Source organism: Strix aluco, chromosome 26, assembly GCF_031877795.1.
Source record: "Strix aluco isolate bStrAlu1 chromosome 26, bStrAlu1.hap1, whole genome shotgun sequence".
NCBI classification, from domain to species: domain Eukaryota; kingdom Metazoa; phylum Chordata; class Aves; order Strigiformes; family Strigidae; genus Strix; species Strix aluco.
The window spans coordinates 4743647-4757955 of NC_133956.1; the positions used below are offsets into that span (position 1 = coordinate 4743647).

The 14309-nt window shown below is 66.1% G+C and overlaps 1 protein-coding gene across 3 annotated transcripts; it reads right to left on the reverse strand.

Moving 5' to 3' along the window:
• Positions 1-1754: 1754 nt before the first annotated feature.
• On the reverse strand, positions 1755-12094 carry FGR (FGR proto-oncogene, Src family tyrosine kinase). 3 transcript variants are annotated; one of them, XM_074850893.1, is made up of 13 exons: positions 11899-12094; positions 7231-7291; positions 6638-6893; positions 6411-6513; positions 6025-6123; positions 5746-5849; positions 5526-5675; positions 4346-4501; positions 3699-3878; positions 3476-3552; positions 3230-3383; positions 2410-2541; positions 1755-2178 (listed from the first exon to the last, which is right to left on the reverse strand). In XM_074850893.1, the coding sequence occupies exons 3-13, from the start codon at positions 6879-6881 to the stop codon at positions 1970-1972; spliced, it is 1608 nt and encodes a 535-aa protein (XP_074706994.1). In that variant the 5' UTR covers positions 6882-6893; positions 7231-7291; positions 11899-12094; the 3' UTR covers positions 1755-1969. The 3 variants fall into 3 exon arrangements, with proteins under 3 accessions (XP_074706994.1, XP_074706993.1, XP_074706995.1); XM_074850892.1 differs by lacking the exon at positions 4346-4501 and adding an exon at positions 4871-5035; XM_074850894.1 differs by lacking the exon at positions 4346-4501.
• Between the last annotated feature and the right edge of the window lie 2215 nt (positions 12095-14309).

Below are 14309 nucleotides of genomic sequence, written 5' to 3' on the forward strand. Positions count from 1 at the left end.
GTGGCATGTCCCCAAGCCCCCTGGCATGTCCCCAAGCCCTCTGGCATTGGCCCCGTGCCCCGCTCCCCACTTGCCCGTGGCCTCCCCCCCAGCCTGAGCCCCCCCTGGATGGGGCTGGGGCCAGTCCCCCCTTCCCACCAGTGCTGGGGAATTCATTAGCCGGCCACAGCTGGGCCCTGCTGGGGAGGCCAAGCTGCGAGGAAAATTAACCTCTTCCTCCCCAGCCTCCAAGCACAGGACCCCCCCACCAGCACATCTGCCCTCACACAGAGGAGGGGGCCAGCAGCTCCCCCCAGCCAGACACCGCCCAGGGACCCCCCCTGCTAATTAAACCCAGGCTGCTGCCTCATTAACGCACATGCCTGGGAGCTAGCGGGGAGGGGGATGGTCCTCCCCCCCGCGGGGATGCTGGGTGCAGGGGGGGGCTGCAGAGTGCCCTGTGTGGGGGTGGCTTTGCTTCCCACCCCAGATTTTCTGGGCTTTTATTTGCAAGGGGAGTTGGTGCTGCAGCCCCAAATGGCTTGGGGGGGGGCTGGGGGGGGGTCTTCCTCTCCCCCACGCTCCCCCATGGCCCCCCCAGCCCAGCGTATGTCTGTGCCCTGGGGCTGGAGGGGGTGAGGATACGACCATCAATCCTGGATTGTCTGAACCTGGGAGCCCCATTGCGTGAGGACGGGTGCCCCCACCCCAAATCTTGCAGCCCAAGGTTGTCCCCCCCAGCTCTAGCCACCCCCTCAACCCACCCTGCCCAGTGCCTCACCCCAGCCGAGGCAGCCCCTCTCCCTGAGGGGGGGCAGAAGGACCCAGGCTCCCCCCACTTGTTAGAAAGGTTTTATTTCTCTCTATTTACAGACTGGATTTTAAAAAAAATAAACAACAAATCCCTCCCCTTCCCCCGCCCCCCGATGGCACTGCCCACCCACAGCCCTGCCCCCTGGGTGAAGGGGGGCTCTTGGCCATGGGGAGCAGGGCTGGGGCCAAGCCTGGGACTACAGACAAGCCCTCCCCAAAGAAAGGGGGTGCCCAGGGGCGCTCTCAGGAGCCAGCCGGCAGGGTGGCATCCCCCCCCCAACCCTCCCCGTGCCATCACATTCACATTGTGCCCCGAGTCCCCCCACCAGCCCCCGCTAATGCTTGCCGCAGGGGTTTGAGCCAAGCTGCAGCTGGGACACCCCCCCCCCCCCCCCGAGCGCTGCGGGGGTGACCCCATCCCGTACCCCCCCCTCCCGCCTCACGTGGGGCAGTGGGAAACAACCCCCGGGGCAGAGCTGCCCCCCCATAGCCTGGGCCCCTGGGCCCCACCAGGACCCCTTGTCCCCCCCAGGACGTCTTGTCCCCCCCAGTGCAAGCAGAGGTTTATGGCTTTCAGGATTTGGCTCTACTATAAGGAGGGGGGCAAGGGGATCCCCCCAAATACAGGGATCCCTGGGGGTGAGGTGGCTACTGGGGTGAGGGGTATAAAATCTTATAAATTAAAGATAATATAAAGAGGGGGGGTTGAGGTGACCTTCCCCAGGTCAGTGCCAGGATTTGGGGGGGCTGAACCCCCCCAGGTGTGCAGAGCTGAGCTGGGGGAGAGGAGATCAGGGTTGGCATGAGGAGGGTCCCCCCAAGACCTCTGCTGCTGCAGGGATACGGGTGCCTGGGGGGGGCACAGAAGGGTACCCCACCTTCCTCCCCCCAGCCAAAGCACTTCTCAGGTTCAAAGCTGGGTGTGAAGGCAAAGAGAGAGATGGAGGGGGGGCATGAAGGGGGGGGGTGGGGGGCTGCAGCTTTGCCCCCTCTCTGAGTCCAAAATCCTTGTGCAAAGCCCCCTGTCCTCCCCGGAGCATCCTGAGCACCCCCCAGTAGGCGTTTTGAGGAGGGGGGGGGGGGGGCACAAGCAAAGGGAGCAGCAACCGCCCTGCAAAAAGAGGGAGATTGGCCCAAAAGCCACCCCAGAGCCTGGCTGGGGGATGCCAGCACTGGGTCACTGGTTGTCCCCCGGCTGGTACTGGGGCTCAGTGGCGGTGAAATAATCCTCGAGGAAGGACTGGAGGTACTCGAAGGTGGGGCGCTCCTCGGGCTCCCGCTTCCAGCACTGCACCATCACCTCGTGCAGGGATGGGGGACAGTTGCCTGGGCACTGCATGCGGTACCCCCGTTCCACCTGCTCCAGCACCTCCCGGTTGTTCATCCCTGTGTGATAAGGAACACCCCCCCCCATGCCTCGCTCAGCGACCAGCACCCCCACGGGACACGCCAGTGGGGAAACTGAGGCACGCGGAGGGACGCAGCGGCATTGCGCTGTGGCTTGAATTGGGAGCCCAGCTTAACAGGGTCTCTCTGGTGGGGAAACTGAGGCACAGGGCAAGGCTTGCCCCTGCCCAGCCCACCCCAAGGGTACCCGCTGCCCCAGGGGGGCCGTACCTGGGTAGGGCACCCGGCCTTTGGTCACCAGCTCAGTCAGGAGGATTCCGAAGGACCAGACGTCCGATTTGATGGTGAACTTCCCAAAAAGCGCGGCCTCCGGGGCCGTCCACTTGATGGGGAACTTGGCACCTGCAAGGGGAGGTAGGTGGGCTGTGACTGGGGCACCCCGCTGCACCCGCACCCAGGGTACCCCACACCTGGGACATCTTGCACCAGAGGCACCCTGTTAGCGGAGCACCCTGTACTGAGGGTGTCCTGCACCCAGGGTGCCCTGTGCTGGGACACCATGCGCTGGGAACACCCACATCCAGGGCAATCTGTCCCTGGGGTACCCCACACATGGGGCACCCAGCTCTAGGGGTACCCAGCACCCAGGGCAACCTGCCCTGGGGGCACCCCGCACCTGGGGTACCCATCAACTGGGATACCACACGTCAGCTGGGTTACCCATCCCCTGGGGTACTCATCCCCCGGGGCACCCATCACCCAGAATACCCATCACCTGGGGCACCCATCCCCTGGAATACCCATCACCCGAGGCCCCCATCACCCAGGGCACCCATCACCCAGAGTACCCATTCCTTGGTGCACCCATCACCTGAGGCATCCATCACCCAGGGTACCCACCCCCTGGGGCACCCATCACCCAGGGTACCCACCCCCTGGGGCACCCATCACCCAGGGTACCCATTCCTTGGGGCACCCATCCCCTGGGTCACCCATCACTCAGGCCACCCAGCATTGGGGGTGACCTGCCAGGCCCAGGGTGTGCCGCAGCACTTTGGGGACAGGGCAGGGGGGCACGGAGCCAGCTCACCCTGGCGCGCCGTGTACTCGTTGTCCTCGATGAGGCGGGCGAGGCCGAAGTCAGCGATCTTGCACACCAGGTTGTCTCCCACCAGGATGTTGGCAGCGCGGAGGTCCCGGTGGATGTAGTTCATCCGCTCGATGTAGGCCATGCCCGCTGCGATCTTGGGGGACGGGGAGGGAGAAAAAGCAGTGAGGACCCCCCAGATGCACCTCCCTGGGGGGGACCCCTGCTCCGTACCAGTCTCCCCAGTACCTGGGCAGCCATGTCCACCAGCTGGGGCAGCTTCAGGTAGCGGCCGTCCCCGTCCTTGAGGAAATCCAGCAAGCTGCCTGCGGGCAGAGGGTGCCCGTCAAAGCACCTGAGAGCCAGCCGTGCCCACCCAAGGGTGCCCACCCCTGGCTGAGGCCTTGCAGAAGAGCTGGGGGAAGGAAAACCGGAGGGGGGGGAGTCTCGCAGGCAGTGCCCCCCTGCTCACCCTGGCTCATGAACTCAGTGACGATGTAGATGGGCTCCTCGGACACCACGGCGTAGAGCTGCACCAGCTTGTCGTGCCGCAGCCGCTTCATGATCTGGGCCTCCTCCAGGAAGGCCTCTGGGGACATGGTGCCCGGCTTCAGTGTCTTCACCGCCACCTTCGTGGTGCCGTTCCAGGTGCCTGGGCCGGGGACACGGGGTCACTGCAAACCCAGGGGCCAACCAGCCCCTGACAGGGCCGGGATGGAGGGGGGTGTGGGTGGAGGGGTTCGTGGATGGAGGGGTTCGTGGATGGAGGGGTTCGTGGGCGCATGCTTCCACGGATGGATGGAGGGATGGAAGGATGCGTGCGTGGATGGAGGAGCAAGGAAATCCGAGCAGGGCAAGGAAGGGGCATAATACCACCGTACCCCACCCAGGACAAGGAGTCCCCTCACCCCACAGCATGGGGACAAGGCACCTGTGAGCTCATCTTACCCCATTGCCCATCCCTCCCTGGGGGAGCCTGTGCCAAGCTGCCATCCCCCCCCCCAGCAGTGGGTACCGCCTGGCATCCCGTGATGCTGCCTGCCAGGGCAGGACTGGACTGCTTCTGCACACCCCCTGTGCCCCCCCCTTCACCCCCCGGGCCGGCTGGGCCAGCCTTACCCATCCACACGTCTCCGAAACATCCCATGCCGAGTTTCTTGTCGAGGCTGATGGATTCCCGCACTATCTCCCAGGCATCCTTAGCTAATCCCAGGGTCTGGGGCTTCATAGTGGGGCACGCCCGGGTTAGCAGATGGCACAACCCGTCGTTACACTCTGCAGGGGGGGGTCGGGGAGGGGGGAGGAGGGAGGGAGGGGGTGCGATGGGATGAATGCAGCATGCACGCCGAGCGGAGGGAGCACGGGGCGCCAGAGGAAGAGGATGATGAAGAGAGGACCCCCCGGCCTGGTTTTGTCTCCTGCTTGTTGTCCCATCTGAATTCAGGGGGGGCTACTTGCCCACACAGGGATGTCATGGGACATCCTGGGGTACCCGCTGTGACCCCAAAGCAGGACATGGGACATTTCCCCATGTTGGCAAACTGGTGTCGCAGGAGCCTTTCCCCTGGGGAGGGTGCCAGGCCTGGGGGTGCCCCCACCATCCCCCCCCAACTCGCTCGCCCCAGCTTGCCCGCCAGGCCCTACCCATCCACACTTCCCCAAACTGCCCGTTGCCCAACTTCTTGAGGAGCTGGAGGGACTCGCGGGGGATCTCCCACACGTCTTTGGTTTTGACCGAGAGGTCGGCCAGCTTGGGCGTTCCCTTCTGGCACGGCACGGCCAGGCGGCAGCACAGCCCAGCCGCCCGCTCTGCGGCACCGGGACGGGGGGGGGCTCACATCAGCCCAGGCACGGACCCCCCCGCCAGCCCTTGGCCCCCACTCGCTACCCCAGGCATCGCCCAGGCTCTTGCGTGGTCCACTCACCCCCCCAACATGAACATACCTACATGGGGTGCACCCCCACTCCACCTCCCCCCGGGACAGCCCTGCACCCCCTCATGCTGGGCCGGACCCCCAAACCCCCCCGGCTGTGCCTGGGGAGCGGCTGATGCCCACCCAGACCCAGGGGCTGTTTACCTTCTCCGGAGAGGCCGGATGCGCCCTGCACCGAGGACGCAGGAGAGGGGGGGACCCTCAGGGTGCCCCCTAATGCCACCACCAGAACAACTCCCTCCTTCTCCAGTTAAACCCAGTTAGTCTAGCTGGCTGCCTCTTGCCAAAGGGTCTCCTGGACTTTCCCTACCCCCTCCCCACCGCCCCTCCACGCCACCCCCGCTGTGCCCCCCATCCCACCCTACCTATATAGTGCTGGACCAGCTCCTGGACGGTGTCAAACTGGGCACGGGTGGTGATGTAGTAGCCCCCGTTGTCCAGTTTCCGAATCTTATAGTGCTTGACGTGGTCTCCCTTGGCCTCATCCCAGTCCCGGATGGACAGGGAGTAGGCACCTAAGTGGGGGCAGGGGTCAGGGAGGACGCGGGGGCGCAGCCCCCGGTGTCCCTGTCCCTGTCCCCATACCTTTCGTCGTCTCGCTCTCCCGGATGAGGAAGGTGCCCCTGCAGTTGCCGTGGCACAGGAGCTGCCTCTCCGCATCCTTGCGCCCGATCTTCCCAAAGTACCATCTGCAGCGGGGATGGGCTCAGCACCAGGAGGGCACCCACGAGGGGCACCCATGGGGACCCCACACCACGGCCCCTCACCAGCACCCTGGGCTCGCCCAAGGTGCCAGGACACCCAGGTCCGAGGCATCAGGGTCAGGGGCTACCTCCATCCCTGTGCCCCCCCCGCTGTACTCACTCTTCTGCCTGGATAGAGTCCACGGGGGCCACGTAGTTGCTGGGGATGTAGCCTGTGGTGCCCGAGCTCAGCGACCTGGCCTCCCACCAGTCACCCTCCCTGGGGAAAGAGGGAGAGAATGTGAGGAGGGACAGACAGACAGACCTGGCTGCCCTGCACCTCCTCTCCCCGCACACAGCACCCCCAGACCCCGCTCTCCCCCACCACAGAGGGCACCTGTCTCTGCTGAGACCACCCAACTCATGACACACATGGCCCTGGCTCTCTTGCAATGGCAGAGCTCGAGTCCCCAGCCTGGGTCCTACGGGGGGCACCTGCAGCACTGAAGCACCTCCCCAGGGTGACATTGGGGTGCTGGGGGTGGCAGGGGGTTGGGGGGGGCTCACGTGTTGTTGATGATGTGGAATTTCTCCCCTTTCTGGAAGGTCAAGTCCTCCTCTGTCCTGGCCTCGTAGTCGTACAGGGCGATGAAGAGCGTCACACCCCCGCCTGTGGCGCATGGAGGGGACCATGCTGAGCCCCCCCAGTCTCCCCCGCCCCCCCCCCGGTACTGTGGGGGTGCAGCCAGACACCCCTCCCCATCACCCGGCCCCCCCCCCTCCTTCCCACTGACCTGTGATGCCCCCGCTCCGCATTTGCAGCATGTTGGAGGTGAAGACCCCCGGCCCCACGAAGGATGGAGTCGAGGGCATCGCCGCGCCGTGGAAGTTGTTGAAATCGGGGATGCGGGTGAAGATGGCACCCGGCTGCGTGGGGTCGGGGTCGTACTGGGAGGTGGGGGGTGAGGGGGGCCCCCCCACCTCGCCCCCCACCTGCCCTTTGCCGGACCCCTTCTCTTTGCAGTGCACACAGCCCATCCTGGGCACGGCCTGGGGGACAGAGGCACCGTCAGTCCCGTGCCCCCCCCCGGCAGGGCACACGTGTGTGCACACATCGTCCCAGTTAGAGGCACTGGGGCGCACACATCATCCCAGTTAGAGGCACTGGGACGCTCACATGAGCCCCTGCCCGCCCCCCCTGGCTCTAGGAGGAGCAGGGTCCTGCCACCCCCAATCACAGCAGGTTGGGGGGTGCCTGGGCTGTGACATGGGGACAGCAGGGTCCCAGCGGGCACTGTCACTGACAGGGACCGGGCTGTGCTGCCCAGGGGACCCCGTGTCCCCCCTGGCACCCATGGGTGCTCCCATCCACGGTGACCCCACTCACTGCGACGGCTCCTCGGGTCACTTCAGCTGCTCCATGTCACCTCGGGGAGGAGAAGAGGCACCTGTGGACAAGGGGAGGGCATCAGGCGGGGGGCAACAGCCCTGCACAGGCTGTAACACCCCTGTCACAGGCTGAAACACCCCTGGATGGGCTGAAACACCCCTGCCATGGGCTGAAACACCCCTGGATGGACTGAAACACCCCTGCCATGGGCTGAAACACCCCTGGATGGGCTGAAACACCCCTGCCATGGGCTGAAACACCCCTGGATGGACTGAAACACCCCTGCCATGGGCTGAAACACCCCTGGATGGGCTGAAACATCCCTGCATGGGATGCAACACCCCTGCACAGGCTGCAACACCCCTGCATGGGCTGAAACACCCCTGTCATGGGCTGAAACACCCCTGGATGGACTGAAACACCCCTGCCATGGGCTGAAACACCCCTGGATGGACTGAAACACCCCTGCCATGGGCTGAAACACCCCTGGATGGGCTGAAACATCCCTGCATGGGATGCAACACCCCTGCACAGGCTGCAACACCCCTGCATGGGCTGAAACACCCCTGTCATGGGCTGCAACACCCCTGCACAGGCTGCAAAACCCCTGCGTGGGCTGAAACCACATCCTCGAGCGGGTTCTTCTCCCACCACGTCCTCAATAAACCGATTATCTCCCTCGGAGGCGACACACGTCCCCTGGCTGCCCCGAGGCTGGAGGCAGCCAGGCTGGGTGACAGGGAGCCCTCGCAGCGTCCCTGTCCCCGTCCCCATCCCCGTCCCCTCCGCTCAGCAGGGGAACTGGTGTCTCGGGGGAGGAAGGGCCCTGCTCGCCTCGCTGCGGTCGGAGCCACGCTCTTCCGGCCGGGGCCACGCTCGGCAGCAAAGGTGTCGCGGAGGAGGAGGAGGAGGAAATCAGACCTCTCCCACCGTGGCTGCAAGGAGACATGTCTGTCCCCTGCCCTGCCACCTCCCTTGGGTGCTGGCCACCCACCCGCACCAGTCTGCCCAGTTTGGACTGGGCAGAGCTTTCCAGTGGAGAGCTCTTGGAGCGATACGGCAGAGCTCACCCCGTCTCCAGCCCGCGAGCGGAGGGAAGGGGCCGTGAAGCTGTACTGCGCCTGGCAGCCATGTCCTGTACCCTGCGCTCTGGAGAGCAGGAGGAGACGGAGCTTTTGGGGCGGATGAGACGTTTCAGGCGGGTTTCCCCCGTCACGGTCTTTGATTCACTTTCCTCTCGCTCGGCGCGGGGGGGTGGAAAGGGCCCAGCGCTCCCCCTTCCACCTTCACTTTCGACACCAGCAGTGTGGCAAGGCCACGGCCGTTGCAGATGGGGCAGCGTTGCCAAATCCGAGAAGGCTTGGCTGGTTGGGGTTTTTATTTTTGCTGACAATAAGTAGCTACTTCAGCTGACAAACATCCCCAGCTCTCGCAAACCCTGTCCCCTCTGGGTGGGAATCACCCGCCCTGTTGCTGGCATCGCGCTCAGAAACTTCCCATTTTGCTGAATTTCTGTGCCGAGCACGGCCGGCGGTGCTGCCACGGCTGCCGGCAGGGATCGGGCAAGCAAAGAGCATCTTTAGGGCAAGCACAAGCCCAAAATATCGCAGCACCGTGGGGTTTAGCCACTGCTCCTGTCGTGCTCAGCTGCCGTGCAGCAGAGTTACACGCACGCTTCCCCTTCTCTGGGCACCCACAAAAGCCCCGAGCTGGTCCCTGCCACCCCAAAACCGGGCAGGGTGGCACAAAAACCATCCCCTTGTGTCGTCCTTGGGGAGGGGCCGCAGCCGACCCCGTGTCTGATGGCTCTGAGCTGGCAGCGGGCCCCGACTCTCCCGAAAAGGAGCTGCTTGGAGCCTGGGAGCAGATGGCAACCGAGCCCTTCCCGCACCGGCTCCACCAGCACCGGTCCTGGCCGAGCTGCCAGCTCCCGCCCCGCGCTGAGACCCAGCCAACTCATCACCCCCGCCGCTGCCCCCACCCTGCCGGGCATGGCTGGGCACGATGTAGCCACATCCCCGGCCTCCTGGCCACCTGCTCCCCGGCCCCCCCCTCCTCGGGACATGGGGCAGTGCAGCCCCATCCCCAGCTCCACACGATGTCCTGGGTGCACACCAGTGTCACCCTGCGTGTCACCCCCAGTGCCGAGGCACCCCACGGGGATCACCCCCATCCTTCACTTCTGTTCCCCTCCAGGGAATAACGGCGATGGAGAGGGCTCAGGCTCCCCGGGGGGATGCAGCCACACGGAGAGATACGGGGTCTGCTGGAAATGTCACGCACCCAGCGCCGTGGGGACACGCTGGGGTGGCATTTGCCAGGCTGAGGGGGGATCCCCAGCACCCCGGCGTGCCACAGCTCCCTGGGGAGTGGGTGAGCAGCAGAGGGGCAGCTACCAGAGGAACTCAGCCAGCACCTACGCAGCGGGAGGAGGAAGCAGTAGGAGCACGGCATGGGGGAGGAGAGGGGAGGAAGAGGATGGTGCTGCGGCCGTCAAGGGGAAACTCAGGCCTGGCAGGATCCCAAGCCATGGGGACGGTGGCAGCCAGGAGGGCCGGGCAGGGACCACAGCAGGGTACCCTTGGGTACCCTGTGCCCTCACCATGCCTTGTCCCACCCGCCTCGCCCTGCACAGCCCTGTCCTTCCCGCGTGGCCCCGCACCCCGGCGGCTCTACCCGCCCTACCGCAGCCTCCCCGGGGAAGAGGAACCAAGAGTGCTGCACAGCCCAGCCTGGAGCCCGCCCAGGCTCCCCCATCACCCCGGGGACTCTGGACCTCCCTGGTCCCAGAGGGGAAACTGAGGCATGAAGCAGTGCAGGAGGGGGAGGTACCTCATTTTAGGTGGCTCATCAGAACACATGACGCTGAGCCGTGTCCCAAACCCATGCCCAGGACCCCCGCAGACCTGGGGAAGGGACAGGAGGACACATCCTGCCTCTCTGCTGCCTGCTCCTTGGCCTGACACGGTGGCAGATAGTGGCATGTCCCTGCTCCTTCCCCACTGCCCCCAGCCTGAGTCCCATCCTGCGCCCCAAAGCCGGGGCCCTGGGGTAGAGCCTTGCTCCTGCTCCAGTCCCCCCAGTTCACCCAGTGCCTGGCGAGTCCCCCGCAGCTCCCAGCAGAGCACGGCAGCCCCTGGCCTGGCTCGGCTGTGGTGGGACCGAGTTCCCCGAGGACAGGGGGTGTGAGGAAGGACAGGGAGGGTCCTGCTGCAGCCGGAGACCCCCACACCACGAGCACACAGCTCCGGACGGGTGCGAGACGCGGGGACACCGGCAGCGGTGGTGGGATGGGATGCCATGCTCCGCTGGGAACGTGCAGATGGGGTGACAACAGCAAGAGGATCCCCCGAGCGTGGGTTTCCCAGCGGGGTGTTCCCACCCTGGAAGCACCGGTTGTTCCCGTCAGGAAGGCGGTGGTGGCACCGTGCTATTCCTGGGCACTCTCCTGCGGCGATGCCTGCAGGGACACCCCTTCCTCTGCCTGCCCACGGGCACGACAGGGTTCAAAGGGGGCTGCTGGCCCCCAAAACCAGCTGTGCCCTGGTCAGGCATGGCCAGCTCTCGGCCAGCGTTGTCTCTGTGCCAGCCCCAGGAGGTGGCAGGGTGCCACCCCCCCAAAAAGCGACCTGCCTCCACAAGCCCACCCCAGTGAGCAGGCCCATGGCAGGGGGTGTCCCCTCGTCCCCTGCCCTGGGAGGAGATGCCCAGGGTGGAGGGAGCCCCCCCTCCCCGGCCTCCCAGCCCCATCGCTGGCTGGGAAAGCAGGATTTCCGCTGGAAGAAGAGCAATTCCCGGATCCGAGGGGCTGCAGGGGCGGAGGGAGGGAGCCGGCCAGGGCTCCAAATACAATGTCCCAGGAGGAGCGGGGCGGGGAGGGAATTGTGCAGGGCAGGAAGCCGCGAGTTCCTGTCCCTCCTTGGGACACACCAAGGACCGGGGACAAGGCAGAGCTGCAGGGAGCGGGGGGAGCACCCGCTGCGACAAGGGCCTGAGCCCCCCACAGCTGCCCCCAGCCCTGGCCGGGGAGAGCTCAGCCCCCAGCATCCCCCTGCCCCGTGAGCACTTGCTGGGCTGGCACACCACGGGCACTGCAGGGCTGGGGGGAGCAGGTGTGTGTGTCCCCCCCATCCCGGTGACCCCCGGGGTGCTGTGACCTGCCCCCTCCCCAGCACTTGGGTCCGGCACAGGCGAAGGCACCATTTGTCTCGGCAGCCTCCCCGCCGCGGCGTCGCCACCGATTAGTGCCGGGAGGACGAGCTGGAGCTGGCGGCTGCCCCCAGCCCTCCCCACGCCACGGCCCCGGGCGTGCTGCCCCCCCGCTGACCCGCTGCCCTCCAAGATGGGGAGGACAGGGGTGTCCCCCCTCTCCCCCCCCCAGGCTCATTGCAGAGTCTGGTGTTGCCTGGGGGGAGAGGTGAGGGCAGGGCCCGGTGGCAGCCCCCTGGCAGCCCCCCACCCGGGATACAGGGCCCTCTGTCCCCACAGCTCAGTGCCCCGTCCCAGCCCCAGAACCACCCCACACACAGCGGGGGCAGCTCTCAGCACTCCCCCCAACACACGACAAGGGGTTTGAGAGACCCTCCCCACCATCACAGGGGGCAGAGCCCCCCACCCGCCCAGCACCCCCCCCACCCCACGCAGCCCCCGTGCATCCCCTCCTACCGTCAGCCCTCCTGCTCTGGTTCGCATGGACCCCCGCTCCCACGCTGCCCCCCAGCTCCCGGCAGGACCACAGGCTGGGTTGCCACCGCAGCACCCCAAACTGCCCCGGCGCTGGGGGCCGGGGTGTCGAGACGGGTGACAGGGTGAGGCAAGGAGAGCGGGAGCGCCTGTGCGTGTGTTTCCCCTGTCTCTTCGGCGTCTCTCGCAGCTGAGCAAGAGCTTCCCCTCCCCTCGCCCCCCCTTCCTCCCCGCGCTCCCAGCAATGGTTCATTGTACCAGCCAGCCCAAGCCGGGGCGGCCGCCGGTTCACCCTCCAGCAACACTCGCCAGGGCCCACTGCCTGCCCGTGGAGGTGGCATGGGACGGGGAGCAAGATGGCATTGGGACGTCCCCAGTCCCCAGCAGCACGGGGGGACACTGCTGCGGCTCCCCCAGCTCTGCCTGCTGGGATTTATGGGGTGTGCGTGGGGATACCCAGCTCTGTGGGGTCCAGCTCTGCTACCAGGGGCAGCCCTTGCTGGGCTGGGGTGCTGCCTGCACCCATCCTGAGACAGCCTGGCATCGCCCCATCGCCCCCCTGAACCCCCCCCCCGAGCCAGCGTCCCTGAGCAGGGGACGGCACAGGGACAGCGTATGGCAAAGCGGGGGCTGTGACCCTGCAAGGGGCAGGAATAAGGCGATGGTCTGACCAGCAGCCACCCGTCCTCTTGGCACTGCTGGGACGGGGTGAATGTGGGGCAGGGCAGAGCCACGGCGGGGGCGGGGGGGGGTGGGACAGCAGCCCACTTTGCCCAGCGAATGGCTGGTGGCTTGGGACCATGTTCCAGGGGGGCTCCCATGTGTCCCCCCAGGATGGGGTGCAGCTCCCAGCCAGCTCAAGCTGTTGCAGTGGCCATCAATCACCCACCAGATACTGGACCCCCAATTTACTCCTTGTCCAGATAAAGTTGCTGGTGGGGTGACCCCAAGATTTGACATCGGCCACATCGACCCACAAAAACCTCAGTGACCTCTGGGAGAGGGGGTGAGACTCCCAGCACCCTGTCTGGGCCCCCCTGCACCCTTCCTGGGCTGCCAGCCCAGGGCGCTGGGGCACCCACCCTGCAGAGAGTGCCTCGGGCTTTTGGCACCCAACCCCCAGATCAAGGGGGTCTCGGTGGGGCTCCCTCACTGGGGGAACCCCCCCATGCAAATCTGGGGTTCAGGGAAGCCTCCCCTCTAAGGCAAAAGCTCCCCTGACTGGAAATACCCTTTGCAACTTCACCAGGGCCCAAACCTGCACGGCCCCCCCCCGGCCCCCAGCCGGCTTCCCACCGCAGGGGCCGGTAACAGCGAGGGGCCGGTGATATTTTTATGTGCCCCCCCCCCCCCCGCAGTTTCCGGCATGGGGCCACGCTCCCAAGGTGGGGTGAGGGTGTGCAGGGAGGGCAGGGGGCTGCCGTCGTGCTCCAGCCTGGAGCTGGCTGTCACCCCGTCTCCCCACGCAGCCGGGCTGGATTGTGTGCTGGTGGGGGTCCTTCTCCATCTCTCCAGAGCCTTCCTCCTCCTCCTCGCCCTGTGGTTAAGCCTCGCAGGCTGACCTCTTTCCTGTGTGACGGTGAGTCCGGCTCTGGCGTTTCCTGTTCTCACGGTGGGGCCAGGGCTGGCGGAGGTCCTGGGTCCCCACCAGGATGGGGACAGGCCCCCCAGGCTGATGCCACGCTGGCCTTGTCACCCCTCGACTCACCCTGGGATCACAGATCCCCTTTAATCCCAGCTTTGGGAGCTTTCGGGGCACTTGTGGAAGGGGGATTCAGACCCTGCTGGGGATGGAGCCAGCCCTGCCAGTGTCCCTGGGAGGGGACAGGGCACAGGGGGGACAAGGGCTGCTCATCAGTGGTCACCTGCGGAGCGATGAGCCCCTCCAGGCTCCACCTGGGCTCCCAAGACCCTTCCCAAATTGTGGCCCCAGGTGTTTGTGGCCGGCTTCAGCCCCAGGGAGGGCATTTGCCCTCTGCCTTGGAAAGAGTTGGCTCAGCTCTGCCTGTCTGCCCCCCACCTCAGCTCCCTACACCCCAGCAGGGTGCCCTGGCACCATGGAGGGGACAGGGCAGGTCCTGGGGCGTCAGAGATGCTGAACACTTGTCACCCGGGAGCAGGCAGCACGTGTTGGGGGGTGAGTCTGGCAAACCGTGGAGAGAGGGGCTGCCATGGGCTCCCCCACCCCTGGGGGTCACAGCCTGGCACGGGATGTCCCCTCGGGAGGAGCAGGAGCCTTGTCAAGAGGGCTCCCAGCCTGCTCCCCATCTGCAGGATGGAAATAGGGGTGGTGGCATATAAATCCCCCCCGAGGAGTGTCCCCATGTCTGCCCCCACCGCCTGGGCAGGTGGAGCCGCGGCAGTGAGGGGCAGGGGAGCCCCCAAAATCCTTG